Source organism: Rhinopithecus bieti, unplaced genomic scaffold (genome assembly GCF_001698545.2).
Source record: "Rhinopithecus bieti isolate Rb0 unplaced genomic scaffold, ASM169854v2 scaffold_1527, whole genome shotgun sequence".
In the NCBI taxonomy this organism is placed as follows: domain Eukaryota; kingdom Metazoa; phylum Chordata; class Mammalia; order Primates; family Cercopithecidae; genus Rhinopithecus; species Rhinopithecus bieti.
The window spans coordinates 100,157-123,959 of NW_016803625.1; the positions used below are offsets into that span (position 1 = coordinate 100,157).

General features: G+C 43.5%; 1 protein-coding gene and 1 long non-coding RNA gene across 4 annotated transcripts in view; one reads left to right on the top strand and one right to left on the bottom strand.

The window, feature by feature from the left end:
- The first annotated feature begins 1,923 nt into the window (after positions 1–1,923).
- The window catches only part of RGMB (repulsive guidance molecule BMP co-receptor b), a 28,070-nt gene continuing 6,190 nt past the window's right edge, over positions 1,924–23,803 (top strand). The window contains exons 1-4 of one of the 3 annotated variants that reach the window (XM_017890743.1): positions 1,924–2,393; positions 3,362–3,437; positions 6,738–6,991; positions 12,652–13,160. In XM_017890743.1, the coding sequence (XP_017746232.1) occupies positions 3,433–3,437; positions 6,738–6,991; positions 12,652–13,160 (768 nt within the window). In that variant the 5' untranslated portion in view covers positions 1,924–2,393; positions 3,362–3,432. Of the gene's footprint in view, positions 2,394–3,034; positions 3,050–3,201; positions 3,219–3,361; positions 3,438–6,737; positions 6,992–12,651; positions 13,161–23,803 lie in introns of those variants that run through there. The other 2 variants (XM_017890752.1, XM_017890740.1) reach the window with 2 other exon arrangements.
- LOC108541297 (uncharacterized) lies at positions 2,386–3,437 on the bottom strand. The gene is made up of 2 exons (XR_001888923.1): positions 3,164–3,437; positions 2,386–3,016 (listed from the first exon to the last, which is right to left on the bottom strand). It is a non-coding gene; the product is annotated as an uncharacterized LOC108541297 (long non-coding RNA).

Below are 23,803 nucleotides of genomic sequence, written 5' to 3' on the forward strand. Positions count from 1 at the left end.
AAAAAAAAAAAAAAAAAAGACAATCCTCTTTAATAGATAACTTTTAAAAGTGTACATTGTATGAAAAGCTAAGCCATTCTAAATTTCTGTTGTTGAAATTGAAGCAAGATATTTGTAATTTAAAAGTTAATGCCTCTTTATGAGATTTTACCCTTTTTGCCTTGGTTGCATAGAAATTTCCCAGAAATCAGACAAGCTTGCCCAGAGAGAGAACTAATGTTCAAGCTTCCAAAGTGGATAGTGAATTGAAAATCATGAAAAATGTTATGAAACTAAAGAAAAATTAAATGTATGATTTAATGACTGTATTTATGTGATGACTGACAAGTTAGCATCCAGGTTCTACTGACCAATATTTATGGGGAAAGACTGGAGGAGACAGGGAATTCTGGCAGCTTTTGCCTGGTATTTATGTACCGTCAAGCTTAGCAGGAGAGGGAGGAAGGACTGGGGCTGCATTAAAAAACATCCTCTGGGCTGGCTCACTGGGCTTGCTTTGAACTCTTGTTCATCATTATTTTATGCTGCAGCTTGTCTTTGTGTTGGTGGAAGGGAAAAGAAAAACACAAGAGACTAGCCTTTAGTTTCTAAATCAAAGCTGTGCTTTGCTGACTGCTGGAGTGGCTTTTCAAAAGCAAAACAAGTGGGGACATTAAAATTCCTTGCTTTTGTGAACCAGGAGCTGAGTTGGGTTTTTTTTCTTCTTCTTTTTAAATTATCAGATGCAAAAGAGTATGTTTCAATGTGTCTTACATTTACCTTTAAACGATCTCAGTATTTTTTTTTCAATTTGACTGGCACTTAGAAAAGATAAAGCAAGGTGAAAAAATACTAAGAAGGAACCTACAGAGGTTTGGAGGAAGGGCGTTCATTGTCATCGCATTTAAGAAAGAGAAAAATATGTAAATTTTACTAATTATTGCCTCTTACACATCCTTTCTTGATAGTGACCCCAAGGTCCAAAGACGTTAAATCTGTTGCCTAAAACTCAGACCCAGAAAGTCAGAACTAGACCTTCCTCTGTGGAGTCCCACTTGCCCTCTTTACACTGCCCTATGCTGCCTCTAGCGTTAGCTGGAGAAACTATAAGGAGGGGTTGGGGGAGGAGAAGGCAAAGAAAAGCTGGAGAGGGTCGTAGATTCTTGCCTAAGGAGGCAAGAAGTGACCTCCCTGAGTCAAGATACTTGAGCGTTTGACTTGACTAAGAGAAGCAGCTCGCTAGTTCCAGGAGTTGAACGTGCCGATTAGCTGCCGCTGAGTATCTATAATTTTTTTGTTTGCTTGTTTTTCTACTTTGGAAGATCAATGTAAGGTAGAAAATTAATCGCTTTCTTCTCGCCCTCCACGCCTTCCACGCTGATCGAAGCGACTGTCCTGCCTCGAACGTTTCGTGGGCTCATTCTTTGTAACACACTTGCTCTGGGCCTTAGGTGTCTCTTTAAACCCTCTCTCCCCTCTTTATTTCCAAATCTTTATCTTTGACTTTCTTAAGCTGTAAAGACACACTGGCACCTTTGGTGGTCAGGGAAGATCGCCGGATTCCTTATTTCGGCGAAAGTCCAGAGGACCATTCCCGCCACTGTCCCCGTTTTAGAAACACTTGGAAGACCCTTAACAATCATTTACGGAGAGAAAGGGGAGCATTCTGCTGCTGCCGGCGGGCAGCTAGAGAACGTGGCGGGGGGCAGCGCATCTGGCGCCTTGGCCGAGGCGCAGAGTGGGAACGGCCCGCACGCGTCCGCTGCCGCCCTGCCTGGCGACTAGTGGCACAATCGCCCACCAGGAATCGGCTGGTGCCGCGGGTGGGCGAAGGCACGGCTGCCGGCCCGGAGGGCAGCGCGGAGGGTGGCGCTGGCGGCGTGAAAGGCGTCTTTGTGCAAGACTGAGTGTGGTGGGGGAAAAGGCGAAGAGAGAACTGAGCCCGGACCTGGACATTGGGGTCTGGGGCGCCCCTATGCCCCTAGCCGTCCGCTGTGCCGGAATGAGCCGGGTAGCGCCGGCAGGGGGCAGTGTGGCAATAGAGGAGTTGCCGGGAGGAGGGGGTTCTCTGTTCACCTCTATTTGAGGCTGGACTGGGGAAAAAGCTGCCTGGAGGAAGCTGCTGGGGTGCGGGGGACTGAGGGATTTGGCTCCCCGCCCTCTCCCCTAGGTGGCGGAGAAATCCGGCTAGCTGGAAGGGCGCAGCTCCTCTCCGAGAGCTCATTCCGGAATCGGAGAGCTGGGAAAGCGGCCCCCGAGGCGGAGCCTCCCTCCCGCCCCGAGTCCCGCTGCCCCCAACCTGAGGGAGAGGGGGGCGGGTGCCGCGCTGCCTTCCCTCTGCGCCTTGGCCGCGTGGCTTGCGGCTTATTTTCCCAGCTGGCAAGCGTCGCGCTGCAGACAAGGGAATGCCTGTGGTGAGTTGTTTATTTTGTTGAAGTTTGCGGTGGGCCCGGGGGACGTGGGGGGCGAGCGGCAGGCAGCGGCCGGGACTGTTTTGTTTAGGTCTCCATCCACCTGTGTGGTATAAATCTGCCAGCCTCAAGGCGGCGGGGGACCGGAGTGAGAAAGCTCTCCCAAAAGCCCCTTTTCGCTACTTACAGATATAGGACCACATTTGATTCTCTACGCCTGGAACCGGCTAGATCCTAGTTTACGCTCACCCCGCCCTCCAGCCTCCCATCAACGCTTCCCGCACCCGCTGTGTGCAGGGCTGGCGCTCCGCAGAGCAAACAGCGCCCACGACCCAGGGACAGCTGGCCACCGAAGTCCCTCCCCGGCTCTCTTCCCCGTTCCTTGAGGACAGGGGAGCTGAGGTTTTGATGTGAAGGGCGCCCATGAAATTCGTGGGAACTTGTTCTGGCGTCTTCTGGAGTGGAGTTCTTTCAGGGGTGTCGGGTCTGCCCGGGACTACAAAATGGGATCCTGGGTTGGCTGGAGTTTCCCAGACTAGGCTGGAGAGAGGTCAGCTGTTGGCTCGCGGGAGAGCCCAGAGGAACCCCTTGAGCTGATGGCAGTCAAGACCGGCGGCTGCGTTTGCCTGGAAGAAAAGCCTAAATACATTAGCGAGCCGGTAAAGCTTTTAAGGCCTTCTTGGGAACGAGTGGCTGGCTAATGAGAGGTTAATTTTGTTTCGAAGGGAAGGCTGCACTGGTTTCCTGAGATAAATGGACAGGAAGCGCATTACCTCTGCGCGCTGGCAAGCGGCTCCCAAATGCTTTTTGCACCTGCCGTTTTGAGCGGTGAGAGCAGCGGCGGAGCCCGCAGGGATTGCCGGGGGCCCGTTGTCTACGAGCGGGTGATGAGCCCTTCGCAAGCCCCGGGCTGTCTCCCTCCGGGAGTGCATTGCTCACACCAAGCTCTGGGACTCTTCTCTCACACCCAGGTCCTGCGTGTTCCGAAGTTCGGGGGCCCCCTGATCCCGCTGAGCCCCCTCCAGGAGCGGAAGGGTTAAGAATGATGTAAGTACAGGCACTTGGTTTCTCAAGTCGCCCGCTTGGCCCTCTTCCAAGTTGTACTTTCCTTGTTTTCTCTCCTTTCCTTTCCTTACTGTTCTAACGCTTTTTAATAAACTTTTACTCCTACTATGAAAAAAAAAATGATGTAAGTACAAACCACAGGCTGCTTGACGCTGAGCTGTCGGACTCTGAGCTATTTCAGCCGCTGCTTTGGGTACACAGTGGCTGGGGAGCAGCCGGGGAGCCCTTACTCTAGAATGGATTGCACAAATCGCAAACCTAGGTGATCTGTTAAGCAGTCAGAGATTCTCCTGTTAGATTTCTGGAAATGGAGACATATTAACTGGAGAACAGTTAAAAACATCACGTATAGGTTCAGGAAATGAAACCGCATCTTGTTTAGAATCCATTAGTGTTTCTGAGATGTGTTTTAATTCTGTGCACTTGCACGTTCATACCGTGGTGTGCTTTGCTGGATTCTCTGGATGTACTGTTCAGGTCTCCTCCTTCCTTCCTGAAAACAAAGAGGAAGGGAGAAAGAGTACCAGTGGCAAGAAACAGGGTGGATGTGTGAGTTGCACAACTCATCAGTCACTTCATGATTTTTTTCTGATTAAAACATAAAACTTTTATAAGTCACCGATTTTATGTTTGTGTTCTACCTCACTCCCCGATTTTTCTTTGTAGAATCTAAAATCCTTTGTAACTTGCAGCTCACGGGATTGAGGAGTGGCTGCGCTATAAGCGACTATTCACTACACTCTTGCTTTCCAAGCCAATTCCTGCTCTTGCGAACAGTACGAATTTACCCGCGAGTGTGTCAACTGATCTATGTCTTGAAAATAGGAACCACCTTGCGGTTTAATTGTGAAAATTAGCATTTTCCTTTAGCGGCTGAACAATTATGCAGCAATAGAAAGTGAATTGTTAGGCTTATAAATCTCGAGCTTGTCAAATTTTACAACAGAGGAGCAATAAAGCGCCTTAGAGATGAAGTTTTTCCTCTGAAGAATAGTTCCGTTTAACGACACCAGGGTATGCAATGACTCGAGGACGCCCTCTATTGATAGGAAAATCTAGAGCACCCGTGTAGTTAAGGAACAGGATATGGGGGGAGGGGAGTAAAAGCCATCATACAAAGTCACGAGTGGAAAGACCCAAACCAAACAGAAATTATTGATCCTTAACTATTGAGTATATGTTTTGAAGTATGATCAATAAAGTGAGATGTTTCTTGTATAGGGGTCGAATTAAATGTTGGATTCAGAGAAAAAAAACTTTAGTCTTTGTCAGCCAAATACTTTGAAAATCAGTATTTGATTACTTTTTAAAGATGCTTCTTAGTATGTCATGAACTGTACCTCATTAGTTATATGAAGTGATTGCAAGATTGTAAATTTTTGCTCTAATAATATTTAATCCACAGTATTATCTAAAAATGTCATATACCTTCCTCCCCAAAAGTCATTTCTCCAGGCAACTGTGAAGCTATTATTAAGCATATTATGGATATACACAGGCTTGGATTATATCATGGATAGTGAAAGGTGTGTTTACCCCGTAAGTCATCATAGTATGTAATAAGTAACTAATGAAAAGTTACAGTAAAAACAGATAGGCATCCTTCATTAGGGACCTAGTGGTTTGGGCAATTCACAATGTGTCTAATGAGTGAGCTGGTGAGACCGAAGGTTTGCCCCTCAATTATCTTAGTCCATTGATTAGCACATTTAAACATGTGTGGAATATCAGCATGTCCGTGGTTGATACGAAATTCCTAATTAGAGATTCTGAGTAAGGTAGCGTGTAGCGTTGCCAACTACGATTTGGATGTTAGTGGATTTTAAATGGCAGTCCTGTGCTGTTTGGGGAAAGGCAAAGGTAAGGGCAGTATCAAGTGTCTCTCAGCCTTGAGGTCATTCTTGAGATTAGATACCACTTCACACCTACTGATAACAAATTGGAATCTATCACCAGTCTCATAACTGCTTTTCTGTCTCCACTTGGCAGCCTCTTTCTTTGCAGACAATTGTCTTTTTCCTCACTTTCGGACCCATCCGATCATAAAAGGAGAAAGTGACCTGCCATTGAATTAATCTGTAGAAATTTGCGGAAAATTGAAATAATCTGTAGAAATATGTGAAAGTCACTGAGCACCAACAAATCGTGGCATAATTACACTGCATAAAAACCCACCATTCTCATTAATTACACTGTAACCGAACGTTGAAGTTTGCCCACTCTTAGACCTCTCCTTGCCGCTTTCAGGAAGGGAAATGTCAAAGAAACTAGAACACCTGAGCCTCGCACAGCTGCCAGCGAATTCCGCCGGGAGTTCACGGGTACCTTCCCAGCCCATCCTATCTGCTCCGGAGCGCGGGTGACATTCAGATTTCCAACACTGCCCCGAGCTTGCTTTACCAGACACCCGCAAACGGTTCGGAACGCTGTTCCGCAGATGTGATTGGCTAAAAGGGGACCTGCCGCGCGGCGCTCTGTAAAAGCGCCAGCTTCCTCCAAGGAGGTGGAGCTGAAGTTGGCCGGGCCAGGGCGGGGTAGGGTAATTAAATTAAAAAAAAAAAAAAAAAAAAAAAACTTGGAGGGAAGAAGAATCGGATCACATTAATTCAAGCAGAGGTCAAAGGCCGGTACCTTTGTAACGCCGGCGGGAGTGAGAATTGCGGTCGCCCATTTCTATTGGGCGCAAGGAAACAGTAAATCGCGGAAGGTGGTAGAGAGGCGAGGAAAGGGAGTGCGAGGAAGGTTGCGGCGCAGGAGAGGACTTGCAGTCTCGATGGACACGGAACTCGAATTACACTGAGCGGGAGGGGGGAGCGAGCCCTCTGGGTCCTGCGATTGGCAGGCTGAGTCGGGCGGACGTGCGGTCAAAACCAATGGGAAGGAAGGGAGGGACGCGGCGGGGGATGATGGCGTCGCGGATTGGTGGGCACAGGCCGGGGCGGGACGGCAGTACGGGACTGAGATTGATTGACCGCGGGGGCTGCCGCGCAGAGATATCCGGGCCGCCGGCGGCCGCCGCACGCTAGGGCTGGGCGAGCCGCTTGGAGGTCTACGCCCGCCGAGCCCACGCTGGCTGGGGACGGGGTGCTGGCGCGCTCGGGACTCGTCTCAGCAGTCGCTTACCGTCTTTGTGTCTTCTCTTCCGCCCCTCTTTCCCTGACCGCCGCCTCTGGCCGCCACGATGCCCTTGCGCCCCGTTGCTGCCGCCGCCGACTGGCTGTGCCCGCGGCGCGCTGCTTGCTGCGGCGGTGGTGGCTCCCCATCTGCTACACGGGCCTGAAGGAGGAAGAAGAGGAAGCGAGGCGCGTCCCCCGGCCCATGCCGCAGCCACGGGCCCAGACCCGCCACGGCGCCCGCCCCGCCGCCCTCGCCGGAGCCCACGAGACCTGCATGGACGGGCATGGGCTTGAGAGCAGCACCTTCCAGCGCCGCCCCTGCTGCCGCCGAGGTTGAGCAGCGCCGCCGTCCCGGGCTCTGCCCGCCGCCGCTGGAGCTGCTACTGCTGCTGCTGCTCAGCCTCGAGCTGCTCCACGCAGGTAGGACGGGAGCGCGTGAGGGGAGCCAGCCCCGGGGCCGAGGGCTTTGTTCCCAAACAGCCCCAGGTCTCGAAGGCGCTCGCCGGGGCGGAAGGGTGGCGTGGCGCGGCGCGGCGCAACGAGAAAGGCCTCCCGAGCCCCTGACACGCACCTCTGCCGGGCTCCCGGCGACAGAAACGCGGCCGCCGGGCGCAAAGACGAGTCCTTTCCCCACCCTCGGCTCGGACCGCTGACAAATCTCCCCTCCGACAGCCGCTTATCAAACATTTAGCGGGCGGGGGCCGCGCGCCGGAGACAAATGTTCCGGATGCTTTATTGCTCTGCGCTGGTGTTTACTGAAAGTCAGGCTCGGATCAGGTTTCCGCCGCCGCAGCCTCCTCGGAGGGAGACCAGGAGCCTTGTGCTGTTTTTCTTGAGTTGGGGGTGGTGGCGAGGCGAAGGAAGCGCACCAGATGGAAAGATTTTCACCAGATTTTGCAAACCTGGGAGTTAATCTCGAAGTAACGTCAACTTTTTTGACTAGGGATTTCTTTCGTTTTGGCAAAAGCTGCTTTTAATTCAGCTATCAGCCTCCCGGGAAAAGCTCGTGCTCAGTGGCTAGCCGGGTGTCTTCGGGCTCCGTGAGGGGTTGACAGATAACCATGCTGCCTTCTGGAGGTCGGCGCTTCCCCAGCCTTGAGGAATGTGTTCCTAGGGAAGTAAGCCTGCAGATGAGCCTTCTACCATGTGATACCTATTTTCTTTTAAAAAAATCGTTTTATGAAAATCCAGGACGCTCTTCACACTATTTTATTTTAGGAATTTGCCTAGACAAAGAACTTTTTTTAATGCTAAGGTTGAAAGAGGCATTATCTTTTAGTCTTGAGAACAAACAGAGCATTGGATAAGTTTCTTTTGCTTCGAGACCTTTTTGTCCTGTATATATGAGACACTTCACAACGTTCTGGTCTGGAAAATCCTGAACTTCGATGCTACGCAACTGTGCGGAGTAATTTTTACTTATTTATTAAACCATACCCGCCATGCTAAAAATCAGGGAGGTCTTTTAAGTATTGGGGGGGAAAGTGTGGCATCTGAGAAGACTTAATTTACTTTGCGTAGCTTTGCGTTGTGATGTAATAGCTGCTTTTCAACACCTACAATCAGGGAAAAGACTGACGACTTAATAAAAAAGTGTAATAGAAAGCTTTAGAATGATCACGGCTTTCAATTAGTAACTTAAGAACCTTAGAAAATAGTGTCAATCTGCATGTAGTTACGTGGAACATTTTTCTTGACATGTTAAAAGATATATTCAGGAGTGTTTTGTGCGAAAAATATGTGTCCATAATACAAAACATACTTTTCATGAAATGGAAATTGTGCTAGGTGGGACTCTGTCCCCCTTAGCTGCTTGGATATTGTTTCCCATAGTTGCCATAGGATCCTGTGACAGAATTGGAATGTGGTCCCTGAAGATTTCTTTGCTGGCCTTTGAAAGGCATAGTAAGTTGGCTTAAAGGTTTAGAAAAGTAGGGTGTCTTAGTTCAAGAATTTGGAATGTGAAGCTCTCAGTAGCTTCATGTGTCCTCATTTAAGTCACCATTAGATTCAACCCAACATAATGTGGTGAGTGATTTCTATGGACAGCTTATTGGAGTGAAGCGATTAATCCTGTTAAAGAAAAGAACGCTGCTTTTGAGAGATTTCTTTGAAGAGTGGTGCTGTTTAAATGCCCGGGTTGTTTCTCAGAGAAGGGAGCCTAGCAAGAGTGCCAGTGCTCTTTGCAGATGGACTATACTGTGTATTTTATGCCTGAATCCTTATCATCTGCCTCAGCACCCCATATGGCTCCACATTTCACTTAGTTCAGCTTCAGCGTATCTCATTTCTTTTAGTATAAACTGGTGATTGTGCTGCAGATTCACACGTGTAGTCCTGGTGTTAAGGAAACTGTCTTGAATGGTGAGGTCTTTATGTCTGACTCATTAAAAAATGATGAAATGAAAGCTCTAGACCCACAAAGGCTTTAGCATATTCAATAACTGATATGAAAATACTGTCACACTGATCACAGATGATCTGACCCAAAAGTAGAGAAATCTGTAACTGCAGAGTTTTAATTCTGCCCTTGGGGAATGAAAAGAATATGAAAGGAGTACCTTTAGTTTCACTTTTTTTTAAAGCAAACCTCTGCAATTCGTGAATGGAGATCCAATATGGGAGTTAACTTGCTTACTCATACACTTCATGGCCTTCTTGGCTACATCCTTGAAATTGTTTCTGTTCCGCATTGTCTTGGCATTTTGGCAGGAGGCTTACTTTACCACCTGTAACAGGCAAAGTGTGCATTGTCGTTATAAATTCATGAAGCCTGGATATTTCTGGGTGTATGCTGCAAGTTAGTCATTATATAGGAGCCCACAGCAAAGCTGAAAATGCTGACCCAAATGCACTTTCTCTCTAGCCCTCTTCTCTCCCGTCATCTCTTTAGCAAAAGGCTGTTGGAAGCCTTAGCCAAAGCAAAAGAACCTCGGGAGATCTGTTTGATTTGAGATTTCTTTAAGCAGTCAACACCTACCTGCTATGAAAAAGGGAGAGGTTTAGGCCGGCGCAGTGGCTCACGCCTGTAATCCCAGCACTTTGGGAGGCTGAGGCGAGCGGATCACCTCTGGTCGGGAGTTCAAGATCAGCCTGACCAATGTGGAGAAACCCTGTTTGTACTAAAAATACAAAATTAGCCGGGCGTGGGGGTGCATGCCTATAATCCCAGCTACTCGGGAGCCTGAGGCAGGAGAATCACTTGAAACTGGGAGGTGGAGATTGCAGTGAGCCGAGATCGCGCCACTGCCCTCCAGCCTGGGCAACAAGAGCAAGACTCCGTCTCAAAAAAAAAAAAAAAAAAGGAAAAGGGAAAGGTTGGGGGGTTGCAAGGAAGGTATGAAAAGGGAGCTGGGAAACTAAATTGTACTTTTCTTTCCTTCTGAATGATTCCATCTGCATTTCCATACTGTTCTTACTTTTGATATTTTATGACTGTTTGAAATAATTACAAAGAAACACATGCTCGGATAGATTTTATAGACCATAAAAAGAACAAATAGGCACTGCAAGTTTAGCGGTAAGTTCTTGTGCTGTCATTTATCTGTAGTCTTAAGAGCTCCTCATCACTGAGATATTGGCCCCGTGTTTATTTTCTTGCTTTCTGTGTATCTGATTTTAAAAGAAAAAAAAAAATACAGTGGCTACTTAAGTCTTTTTTTTTTTTTGGTCATCAAATACTGTCATTAGAGTTAGGAAATAAGAGGAGATATGACCTGTGATGGAAGAACAAGTTTTGAGGGAAAGCACCACCTCCTGGCTTAATAATGCTAGCTGTTTTATGAATCTGCTAGAACAAGCCTTTTAATATCGCTTTGCCTTGGTTTTTCCATATGCAAAATGGCTTTAACCCTTTTGGGATTGTTTAATTAGTTAATTTCTGTTTCAGTTTTGATTTGGGTTCTAGTGAAAAATAGCCGAAAATTATTTGATCTGCTTTGGAAAGAGAAATTCTGTAAATACTGGGAGCTACTTTTGTCAGCTTTGGAATAAGCAAACATGATTCCACACAAAGATGTTTTTGTAAATTTTTTTTTAAGTATGATTTGATGATTGCTGTAAATCCATAGCTCCAACATATTAAAATGTTTTAATCTTTGACTCAGGTTAAAGTGAATACCAAGCCTTGACTACATAGTGTTTTCCCCTTTTGACCCAAATGCACTATCTCTCTATTTAGCCCTTTTCCCTCCCATCATCTCTGTAGCAAAAGGCTGTTGGAAGCCTTAGCCAAAGCAAAAGAACCCAAGAAGATTTGAAATTTAAAATTTAAAATGTAGAATTTTTCAAATTTAAAAATGGTGACAGAGTTGTCTTCAGAAGTTGTCTCCTCCCACGTATTTCTCCCAGCTAAAGCCAGAAACAGATTACAAGCTACTAAATTCGGATTTAAGAGCAGTTTACTAGTGAAAATGTTAAGCTTTCTAAGACAATATTATACTTAATTTTAAGTCTTTATCAGATGGAGTTCCCTAAATCTTGATATCATCCTAAAGTTTATTGCATCCACATCTTGAAATAATTATATATTTAATAATAATCTACTGGCCCTGAATTTTTTCCCACATCCAGAGTATAAATTAGAAGATATTTACTGTCTGGAAAAGATGACAAATTTCGTCTTAGAATAGCTTCCTCATTTCTCAGATGGAGGACCCTCATACTTAAAGAGATTAAGAGATGTCTCCATAGTTTAAAGACCTATAAAGATTTTATGTAACACAAATGTGTGTTACAGTTCATTTATATATAATTTGCAGTTGATGACAAAGGATAGTGTCTCTTTTCATTAAGTCTGTTGTTTCCATTTTATGGAACAGAATATTAAATTATTTGGGGCACAAAACTGACCTAGTATTGGTAGTTCTTGTGCTTTTGTGCTTTAGGAGATTTTATAAATTTTGTTTGAGAAACTAGTAAAAAGCATCATCGGTGGCTCAAGCCTGTAATCTCAGCACTTTGGGAGGCCGAGACGGGCGGATCACGAGGTCAGGAGATTGAGACCATCCTGGCTGACACGGTGAAACCTCGTCTCTACTAAAAAATACAAAAGCTAGCCGGGCGAGGTGGCGGGCGCCTGTAGTCCCAGCTACTCGGGAGGCTGAGGCAGGAGAGTGGAGTAAACCTGGGAGGCGGAGCTTGCAGTGAGCTGAGATCCGGCCACTGCACTCCAGCCCGGGCGACAGAGCGAGACTCTGTCTCAAAAAAAAAAAAAAAAAAACTAATAGGACAGTAATACTTTGTTTTTTCATAATGTTTATATGAATTGTTTTTATTTAGTGTGCTTTTACTTGTGATCTGCTTGGGAGCTAGAATCCTAGGATAGTGGAGATAGATGGTAAGGAAAAAGCAAATACATAGCTTGGTCAAGTTAATCTTGTGTTTTGTTTTTTTTTTTCTTCTTAGAGCATTTACATTTTGTAGAAATTAGAAAATTGTGTCAGTTTATTTAAGTTTCTTGGTAAATGTGCCTCAGGAGAAGTAGAATGACAGTACCTGGATTTTTGTTTGTTTTGTTTTGTTTTGTTTTCTTATTCTGTAGCCATACAGGTAAATCAAGTAAAGGTGTTTTAACTAATTATACTATAATTTAGGATTTTACACCTTCCTGAGGTGGGAAGGTTTTAACCATGGTTTGTGCCTAGTGCTGCTTTTCCAATGCTTTCTGAAGGATGTTATGCAATTTTGGAAAATCAAAACAATGTTCATGTTTTTGGCGTAACCTTAGAGTAGAGGAATCTTTTTCAAAACCTGTAACAAATAGCCACATTGATAAAATATTTTATTTACTCTTCCCTTGTAATCTCAACCTGTGATCACTGGACTAGACTCATGTTCACTCACAGTGGCTCATGCGTTAAAGTTTTAAGTTAACTAATTGCATGCAGTTTTTCTTCCAGTGGCTTAATTTGAGGAAGACACAGGAACACAAGGAAACCCTATTTCTGAAGGTTTCTTAAAATAGGAGTACAGTATATAAAATAGAACAAACAGTTCCTAAAGAACAATGCCATTTTCTCATGTAGCCCAGGAAGTTAAGAAGAGTTTACAAATGTTTGGTCTTATCTTTTTTCCCATAGGTGACTGCCAACAGCCAGCCCAATGTCGAATCCAGAAATGTACCACGGACTTTGTGTCCCTGACTTCTCACCTGAACTCTGCCATTGACGGCTTTGACTCTGAGTTTTGCAAGGCCTTGCGTGCCTATGCTGGCTGTACCCAGCGAACTTCAAAAGCCTGCCGTGGCAACCTGGTATACCATTCTGCTGTGTTGGGTATCAGTGACCTCATGAGCCAGAGGAATTGTTCCAAGGATGGACCCACATCCTCTACCAACCCCGAAGTGACCCATGATCCTTGCAACTATCACAGCCACGCTGGAGCCAGGGAACACAGGAGAGGGGACCAGAACCCTCCCAATTACCTTTTTTGTGGCTTGTTTGGAGATCCTCACCTCAGAACTTTCAAGGATCACTTCCAAACATGCAAAGTGGAAGGGGCCTGGCCACTCATAGATAATAATTATCTTTCAGTTCAAGTGACAAACGTGCCTGTGGTCCCTGGATCCAGTGCTACTGCTACAAATAAGGCAAGTATACTTTCTTTTTTCCCTCTCCCTACTCAACTTTCAGATGTTTGATTCCTCAGATAACTTTTGAAATGTGCCAAAAAGGGCCTAGTTTGAAAGAAACTTCTTTTGGAAAGCAATTAACAGTTGATAAAGGGTTAAATAAAAATTATTTAGTAAGGAATTTCTCATTGGAATGTAAACGTGGTTCTAATTTTAAATAGACAGTGATATGAAGAATAAAAAGTAAACAGTGAAATCGAGTTCTCCAGGGAAAAGACAGGCCTGTTTAATAAAAAAAGGATGCTTTTTTCAGTGATGTCTTTTTTTGAGTGCATATGTGTATGACTCTTGAAGAAATCCAAGTTCAGATTTATCAATGATTGATGTGGGTGTTCTAAATAAAGAAATCTGTGAGGCCTGAGGCAGTGACCTATCAGAAAACATATTTTATTGGAGATTTGGAAGGTATAATAAAACATAATGGCAATAAGCCAGCTTCTCAGTGGTAAACCCAAGGTGGTGTTTTAGTTACTAACTTCTTGATGACCAAGAAGGTTAATAAGTGGATATTGCAGAGCAGCAATGTGTAACCTCTGTGTAATCTCAGGGCCTCAGGTTGACAGTGTCAGTCAGAAGCTAAGAGAATCTGCAAAATTTAGCTTACCATGACTAGCTGCTAGTTTCTGTGGTCTGTGTTCATTTGTTTTAAAGAAACTACTACCGTACAGAGATCTTTGAAACCGACTTCAAGGCACCAGGTAGAGAGGACCTATGAACTGCGTTTAGTGCAACCAGGTAGAGAGGACCTATGAACTGCGTTTCTGATTGATAGTCAGTGTTAATCCAACCATTAGTAAGTAAAGTCAAAAGAGTTTTCCGCTAAAATAGTGTCCCAACTAACCACCTCTTTCCCTGTCTTTTCCAACCACAAAACCACACGCATAGATCATCTCATCTTGCTTTATTTCCTGCATTTATTGTATCTATTCAAAAACATTGATTTAGATTTTTTAAATGTAATTGACAAGACTGAAGCTTTTGAAATACTTAAGACTGTTCTCTTGATTCCAGGACACCCTCCCCTGCGTCTAAACATGTGTGGCATACTTTTTAAATGAATTAAAGTTATTTTACTTGGCATTTTGTGGAGGGAATTTTACAACACCTCGGGAGATATCTGGAGACACCCTAGGGTGTCACAAATTTAAGACTAGAAGTCATTGCCCTAAACAAAGACGACTGTTACACTGGTCTAGACATCTTAGGGGAGCTCCAAAATGTTTATACTTCAACTCTCAGTAAAAGCTCAGGCTTGTCTTTTGCCTTACCAAATTCCATATCTCAAAATAAAGTTTTCTCCCTCTGCTTTTGTATGTATGCAAATCATTTTTTTCTATAAATATCTCAGAATATGTGTTTGCTATGTTATATATAGAGTTATAGAATTACGAAGTTATAAGAGAAATCGTGGCCCCAAATCCATCATTACTGCAGAGTCATATGGCACATGAAAGCTAGGAATAGTCTTTGGGTAACTGAAAGAAGGCAGTCCATTGAGAATGGAAAAAGTCATCAATTGTGCAAATAATTGAGGACTTGGCAGAGTAACCTTCAAGCAAAACTATAGAGATTAATCAGAGCTTGTACATGGGGAAATACTGGTTCTTGTCACAAGAACCAGTATTCAAATTTTATTCTCCATGTCTTCCATCCACTCATGTCACTTCTGTTTGTTATTCAGTCTTTCAGAATTCTGTTGTTACTGATTATGATGAAAATATGTGGGGGATAACCTTATGAAAATTGCTATTATATAAATGGAACAGTTTACACTGAAGTATTTAAGATCATTTTATTTCAGTTGAATTAGTTGTAATTTTTAGCAAATAAATAAAAAGGACAATCTTGTTTTCTCCCTTGGTTTGGAATAAGGATCAAAGGTTTTACTCATTCAAAAAACGTTGGAGAAAGGTGGTCCTCTGACATAAATTCAAGTAGATGATGAGAATGCTTGGTCTTTAATTGCACTATTGGAAAGTATTTTCCCACATCTGGTGACCATGCTGTTCAGCAACAAGCTATTCTGTAGCTTCATTTCACGACCTCTAGGAGTTGTTGGATTTGGTTCCCCACCCCCCTTCTCTTTGTAACTCTCTGCAAAGCACCATAAGCATCTGGAAGGTTGCTCTTGAAGACCTGTCTCAATACTAGTATGACGTGTGCTGGTGAAACCAAAGAAAGTCCTAGAATCTTGCAGTACGATTTCCTTTTACGCACATAGGTCCAAAATAAAACCTTAAGTACAAAAAAGTGGTAGTAATAAAAATAAAAACAATAGGAGGCACAAAGTGCTTATAAAATAAGTTCTAAATAAGATCTGAAATTTTCCTTAATGTCTACCACAATACTTTCTTTGAAAAATCTTTTGAAAAATTTTTTCATAGGAATCTCAGCTTTACTGAGAATTTAAGCAAGTGCATAGACCAGTTGTTGGGTAACCTAGTACTGTGCCTTGTAGATACCAGATCATCCTTGTGTGGTCAAGCGTTTTTAATAACCCACACGCGCAGTGCCACTAGATTGAAAGACTGATGATGTCATTGACTAGCTAGCCAGCTGTGATACTGAAATTTTTGCAAACATCCATTCATTTCGCTCCCTTTAGCACTGCGCTGAAGCACTAGACCCTAGGGTATTTTGCTCACTGAGGCTACTAAGACAGCTCCTCAGTCCTGGGTACCTGGGCCTCTTAAGCAAGCCATCTTCAAGCCCAACTTTGTGAGCTCTGCCTGTTCCTAAGTACCCCCCTTTTCCTTACCACAAAAAGACAAAGTGGGGGGAAAATCTAAACATAAAACAAAATGAAGTCACCTGGGGTCATATATTAGTTAAGCTTTTTCTCTCTTTCTACATGGCAAGCAATGAGTTCAAGGCAGACAGGCTTGCGGTGCTTAATGATGTTGCCTCATCTCCCCGGTCTACTGTTTTCTTCCCCACCGTGGCCCTCTCCTCCCCTTCCTTGAGAAAGGTAGGCTTGTTTTCCCGTCGGTCGTGGTGTGCACAGGTATGCCTTCTCAAGGCCTCTGTGTTTTTAGTTTTGCTCTCTGCCTGCCTCCCTCTCTTTGGAGGAACCTGTGCCAGTTGGCTACCTTGCCAAGTAGATGTGTTTCTGAAGGGGAAGCCAGGGCTGGTTTTTCATCTCTCCACCCCGGGGGCTGCAGGGGTGTCTGGCACACACACATACCTCGGCTGACATCCACATCAGCTCTGGGCCATCTTCCCCACCTTTGGCTGTGAGAGGCGGCTACAGGCATGCAGGCACTCAGAAAGAGGTGAGAGGGACAGGCTCTGAACTGGCAGAATTAGCTACAGTAAGAAGAAAGGCAGGTTTTGTTTTGTAGGAGGAAGTAGCCCACCCTTCACAGGCTCCAGAGAGGGCACATGTCAGTAGTTGTCCTGTACCTCACACACTCAAGATAAACCAGATCATCTGTGTGGATGCTTGACTTTTTCCCTGTTATTTTTGCCAGCCTCTCAGTCTCAACTCTTGTTTCATTCATTCTGTGGATCTTTGTATCTCTATTTAAGTGGGTTCAATAAGAATCTGTATATGCCATGATCACAGAAGGTGATTGGGGAATAAATTTTTTTATGAAAGATTTTGCTTTTGCAAATGTATTCCCAATAGCATATATTAAAATTGGCAGTCTCCAGGGAATTCAAAATTACTCCTTTTTCAAAAACAATTCAGAAATCATTTATTGTTAAGTTGCATACCTAAACAAATAATGGAAATGTTTTAGTAATTATTTTGTGCAAGTAGTTTGAATTCCTTCACTTTATTTTCTTTTGTTTTAATGTGATTGTATCCTTTTTCACCACTCTTGCTTTCTTACTCTATCCTTCTACCTCAGTAACACAAAATGAAAAGTAGGAGTGAGACTGTAATGACAACAGGTCCTATTGCACATCTTCTGCTACACATTTTACTGTGCCTCACCCTTGAGTGAGAGAAGGTGGTTTACCTTAAGGCATTTGAATTTGGGAAAGGACTGTGCTCATTGTACTTGACCAAGCCAGATGACCATTGGCCAGATGGGCAGATGCTCTGAGGTGCCTGTCTTGTATGTTTTTGGAGCTACCAAGGGCCACCAGCTCCTGGTGATCTTATGGGCAGCACTCACCACCTGTCCAAAGCATAGTAGCATACCCTGCCCATCATGTATTATGGATATAGTCTAAATTCCATACTTACCCTGAATTTCAAATTCTGCAGCTACTTTCTTGGGAGTTCTTGAAAATTTCCGCTGGTTGAAGATACTAGAGATGTAGAAAGGCTTAGTTTGGTTTGCTGTTGGATAATGTCTTCTTCAAACTGTAACCTGCAGTTTTCCATTGTAAGAAACACCATTGCCTGTAGGCTCCTAGAGCATGAGGTAGGTCTACTGCTTTCTGGTGCCCCTTAGCATGTAGTTATTGTTCGGCAACAGCATGTGGGCACGTAAACCAGTGTTCTGGGTCATTCTTTGTTGGTTACAAAATCAGAACCAGACATGCCTGCATTGCAACAGCTTTCAGCTGTCATTTTAAGTATATCTCTGCATAAGGTTTGGAAATCTGTCCTCTGTTGACCCCAGACCTAGTACATTTATTGTAGCTAAGTCTTTGCAGCCCATGGAAACCATGTGAGCTACATAGTGTTTATCATTATTTTTCTGGACTAAGGGATATGGTTCTTCCATTGATAGGTCTGTGTTTGAATGCAAGGCACTATTCTTGCATGCAGTGTTATAAAGAGGGGGACACATAGAATTTGGGGGGGGGAAATAGACCATTTTCCCTCCACAAGGAAACTACAACTCTCTTGGGGATACATTGTAACTAATCCTTACAGTCTGAGATTGCTCTTTATTTTGGTTGTGATTATATTGCTGCGTTGGTCATTCTTGCCATCTCTTGGAGATTTGCTCCTTATTGTAAACCGCCTTGCTTTATGAGGATGGTAAGAAGTTCTGACTTGTTGAGGCATATTGGGAACAGATGAGAAAGGATTTTGCAGTTACAGCTCCCTGCTTAATGTAATTCTTTCCCTGATAATCATTCTCTGACAAATGTATGGTTAATTTGGTGCTGCATTTGAAAGAGAAGGTACTAAAGGGCCCACTGTGGGCGATGTAGAGGTGAATGCAGCCTTTGCCTCAATCTAAGCACATAACTAAAATTTGCAGCAGTCGGTGGGAAAGCGTGGGGTTTGTGTGTAAACCCAGCATTTTCAGGGTTTCTTTGTGGAACACTGGTGAACCACATTGACAAGCTGGTTCCAGTTGATGTTATTCATTTAGCAAGTTGGCAGGGATGTCAAGAAGGGCCAGAAGAGTGGGCTGCTACAAAGGCCCGTCCCACGCTAACACCCCTCCTTGCCAAATCATTGTCTTTACTCCTGGGATTTGGCACAGTCTCTTTCCACCTCCCACAGTAAGAATGCCCACCTGCATCTGTATTTCCTCATCTGCATGCAACCTAGCATGGCCTAGAACCCTGGCTCCCACTTTTGAAAGGCTGCTGGTCTTTGATGTTATACCAAAAAGCTTTCTAGAATTTGACCATCACAGTCGCCAGTTCTTAATTAAATTCATTTTCCAGAGCCTCATCTCATCTTTAAAATTCTCATAAAAGCATATATTTGCTATTTTTACTCTCCGTGAATTTTTTTTATTGTAGAAACAATATTGAAACGTGAAAAGGCAAGTTTTCAGAAGAGCAGAAATCAGCTGTAGTTCCAGGTGGCAGTCTTCTTATTTGTCCTTTTCTGTTTACCACGCAGCTCTTGTGCATACTGGATTATAAGGTCTTAGGCCCAGAAAGTACTCAACTTTGCTTTATATCATTTCAGTAAGTTGCCTGGAGGTGAAAAGGTTTCCAAGTGGATGTGAGGAAAGGAAGCAGAGAAAAATGGGGAAATTACTAGTTGTGTAATGAACCTATAAGTCTGAAAAATCATTTTGTAAGATAAATGAGCTACCTGTTTATTCTTTATGCTATACTTTTCGAACAAGCTATGCCTTTATTTCATTCATACACATTAAAAATTCTGGGTAATGAGTCTTTTACCATCTTTCTAATCTCACTGACTGCCACTCCCTCTCCCAGATGTGGTTTAGAAGGAAAAAGAAACCTTCAGAACCCCCCTGTTTGTAAGTGAAATTAACCCAGCGCCTAGCCCTGTGTGAGCCAGTCAAGATTCCATGAGGGTGCTATGGGGCTCTACTGCTTTAAAACAAATCCACACTCTTCCATAGTTTAAACCAGAGGCATGAGGCCAAGTCTGATACACAGCTGAGAGTTAGAACTTGTTTTTCTGTCACGTTTCCAAATGTCTCTCTGCCTGGTTAAATTTTCTTTGAGTCAACATTTTGAGGGGAGGGGGCGAGAAGGAAACATTGAGTGGTTGGTCCTTTTTTTGTTGGCTTCAATTAATGCTAACCAGTTTCTGCTCGTGTGGAATGTGGCATGTGAAAAGTTACCTACAGTGTTGAACAATGAAAACTGCTACCTTACCCATTTTGTTTTTGTTTTGACTGCAGTAGAACTTGCTCTTCCACTGTTTTGAATTTTGTGTTCTTGTGGGTGGGGTAACTTAAGGACTTTTTCATACTGACAAGGAAGCTGGCCAACTTGTCAGTAAGTGATCACTTAAAAGAAAAGCTAACATACATCTAAGTTACAGACTTGAACTGGACAGCCTTGCAGTGAAATCACAGTGCTACTGGGTCTAGAAAGAAGTTTAGGTGAAACTGGTTCTATGGAAAGAGGAGTTTTTCATGCCCCAGTTAACTGGTTATTTTAAGAGTTGGAGCCAAAAGAACATGGGTTCTTTCCAGTTGGGACATAGCATGTATACTGTGGATAGGATATGACACTGTCTAAAACTCACTTCTCATCTGCTCTGCGTGTGCTCCTGAAATGGGGGTCAGTTTCCATTTAAGACGTGTGTGTGCATGCATAGATGTACGGGCACGTGCTTTTACATGGTATTGAGGTCTTCCCCTCTCCCTACCCAAGGAAAATGCAGACATAAAGATACTGTTTTGTAGGATTTCAGTTAACTGACTTCTTGAAATGCATGGTGACCACTTCTAACCACCTCATTCCTGAGTTCTCATGGGCCTTTTCTTTTTTTTTCTTTAAGCCCTCACGACTTAAAATTGAACCTAGAAGTGACAGAGTGAGTGTATTGTGAAGACCTTCAAGCCCTTTTACTTTTTTTGCTCACCTCCCGAAGCTGAAAAATGATCCAAGAGGCTGTGGTTTTCTAATCCCATCGGTTTGGAGAACAGCTGTGCTGAACCAAGGCCCAGAGTAGAGCCTCGGGTCTGTAGTTCTGCAGCTTCTCTCCACCAGGAGGGGGAGTGCCTGAAGGCAAGACCTGCTAGGACAGATTCGGCTGAGAGTTACAGATTCGCCACCAACCCGGACTCTCACCGTTCAAAATATTTTTAGCCTCTAGTCTTAAGCAAGGTGGCATCCTGGGCCTGTAATACTCTCCACACAGGCCTGACTTCATATCTGGGCACATAGTGAGTTCCTACACTTGCTGGCCTCCTCACCATGCAGAGTCCGAACACAACAGACAAGCTAAGGGAGAGGTTCCATTTGGAGTTTTTGGAATGACCGAGATTTCCAGGACAAAGGCCTTTCCTCATGCTCACCCTAGCATTGCTCTGGTCTGTACAAGGAAGTGGGCCAGTTTGCCTATCTCTGCACCTATTTATGCTTCCAGCCTTCATTGTCTTAATTGTACAGAAGTTACTCTTGGGAAGCTAGCATTTTTGTTCCTGTTCCTTTTATGTGTTTTCCGGGGCCAGCTTCCCTTTCATTCTCTTTTTAGCCACTGAGCTTGATGCTGCTTCTGTAGACCACCCTAGCTGCCTTCCCCTCTGGTTTGGTTTCTTCGTTCTCTATCTGCTGCCAAGTACCCCTTCTGAAGCCAAGGCAGCCCCTGTTTCTGCATGTATTTATTACCTGGGGCAACACTGAAGAATAAGTTTGGTCCATTCCATTTCTCTGGATCCTGTAAGTGCTCCAAGCTCTGTGGAAAGGGACGTGAGGATAGAGAAACTGATACCTCTTTTGAAGGTAGCCCATTTCTTAGTCTCATTCAAGCCCTAAAAGGAGTCCACAGTATGAGTTTTAATCTGCTACTCACCTCATAAACACAGGTACTGTCTTACTGTTAGTATCTTGTCCTAGTCCAATAAAATTGTTTAACAAAATGTATTTTTGTGGATCTTAAGTTCAGCTTCCGGTAGATATTTGTTTTATAAGATATTTGATACATTGGCTGAGTGGTGATAGTAAAATTACATCCCAGTTCATTGAGTTCATAGCTTCCTAACAGTTTTTTTCATAATTTTTAAAGGAAAATTATCAATGACATCAAATATTTTCTAGTCCGGTATTTTTTTATTAAACATGGCATATATAAAAACTCTTCTGAATTTTGCATGAAATTGTTCAGAAAGAGTTATTCTAAATCAATATACCTCTTTCCCCCCCTCAAGGGAGAGACAGAGCTCTCCCCAGTTTTTATGTAACCAGGGGACAGTTGCCACCCTTCCTGGACAGAGTTCCTCTGCTCTGGCCAAGATCTACACTTCAAAATTACCCTGGCAGCTAGGGAGGAATGGGACCAGGGAAGACACTTGAAGGTGCTTTCAAAGGCCTCTGCTTCCTTTAGGTGCTTCAGAGCATCCTAGTCTCTAACTTCTTAACATTTAGAAAAATCGACCCTTGGAAGTAAAATTTGGGTTTCTTAGGAATGGAGAGAGAGCATGTGTATTTTTTTTTCCTTTGAAGTATGTGCTCTTGTTGGAATGGTTTCTTTTTTATTCACTGGGGAAGACTGATTGTAGAGGCTGCATGCTGTTACCATGTGTTAAGAGTAAAAGGGGCTGCGAGCACCATGTTCTTATTCTCCCTTAGGGTCTTCTATTTTTCAACCTATCATTGCACCCAGAGGATATGGCAAAGTAGACACATCAGCTAATTATATGAAATACAATTCATTGACTTCTTTGACACAGCAGAATTTTAACCAGGTGCATATCAAAATTATGTTTCCATGTGTTTCAAGCTAGTTTCTGTGACTACTTCAGTTTAGTTTACTGACCAAGCTAGAGCCCAGAGATGAGAGCTCCTAAAGTCTGGTTCTCATATTTGAGGATTCCAGAAAAGTCCTACACTCACAGTGTCAAATGGCCTGATTAAACACAGATAAATGTTTCTTCCAAAATACATTATGCACAAATAAATAGTCAAGGTGCACAGCCATTTGGGAAGTCTGCTATTTTAAAACCTGTTTGTGGCATTTTGCGAGGCTGCTGTGCCTTGGATAGATACCTCTGTATCTCTTGGCGAGGCAGTACCTGTGTATTTCCCTCCTTGTTGCCTACCTCATTTTCATTTAATATATATATTTTTTTTTCTCCTGGTGGAAAGGAGAGGCAGGTGCCTCTTAGAATTATTTCACAGCAAACCTTCGTAAGTTCTTGTTGCCTGTTTCATGTAGAAAGGTTGATTTGTAGCTGCTGTCTTTCTTTTCCTAATAAACCTTGTGGGTGGTGAAGATCTAGGAGAGTGAAACATTAAAAATGAATGAAGAGAACTGGAGTAGTTGGTCTAAGGTGGGGGTTGAGAGGGGCTGGGTGGAGGAGGTTTAACAAAAGGCATTGATGTTTTAAATGCACAGAAATGCCATCTATCAATAATAAATGGTGTGGCATAGAACAGATGTGCCAAATTGAGTTATGACGGCATATAGATTCGTTCATAGAGGGGAAAAGTAAGTAGCATAGCTAGTGTTTTTAAATTATCTTTGTGTGAGCTTTTGAAATACAATTTTGAATATTCAATTTTTATTTTCTAGTGGCTGCTAGCTGGAAATATTAAAAGTTTGGTGTTTTTTAAAATACCAATTAAATTTTTTGTGCATATTTCTAAAGTAAGAGTTAAGAATGAATAAATTTTGCTTTTCTGAAGAGGAAGACAGTCTGAAAAGGAATTTCTTGCCCTTCATTGGCTGAGTGCTTGCCTTTTAAAAGCTCATGTTGTAATTGTTATGAGGAATGAAATTGCATTATAAAACTTAAGTCATGTGAAACTATTACCCAGTGTTTTCTAAATTTACATTGATTGTATCTCTAGGTACCTGTTCAGTGCATATTTAAACTATAAGGGACTACTCAGGAAACCCACTCATGCTTTACAATCAATTCATCACCCTCAGCATTTTGATTCAAGGAATAATTCTACACATATGCTCTGTGTACAAATTACCTTGCTCGGTAGGGAAACGAGAAATATCCACTTGTCACCGAGCAAATCACTACTAGTAAATTGGAAAGACAAATCTGTTAGGTTAACTAGAATATTTTGTAGGTGTAGATACTAGAGCAGAAGACAAGTTTTAAGCTTCTAGATAGGTAGGAGTTATGGTTAATGTCACTGGCATAGCAGAGACAATAATGTGGGAGGTGTTTGAAATGAATCCTGAGTTCCTGAGTTGGAATTGTTGTGCTTAATGAAAAACACAGTCATGGTGAAACGAATGGAACCATTCCATTCATCTCAATATGGACCCTTGCTTGCTTTTTGGAAACTTG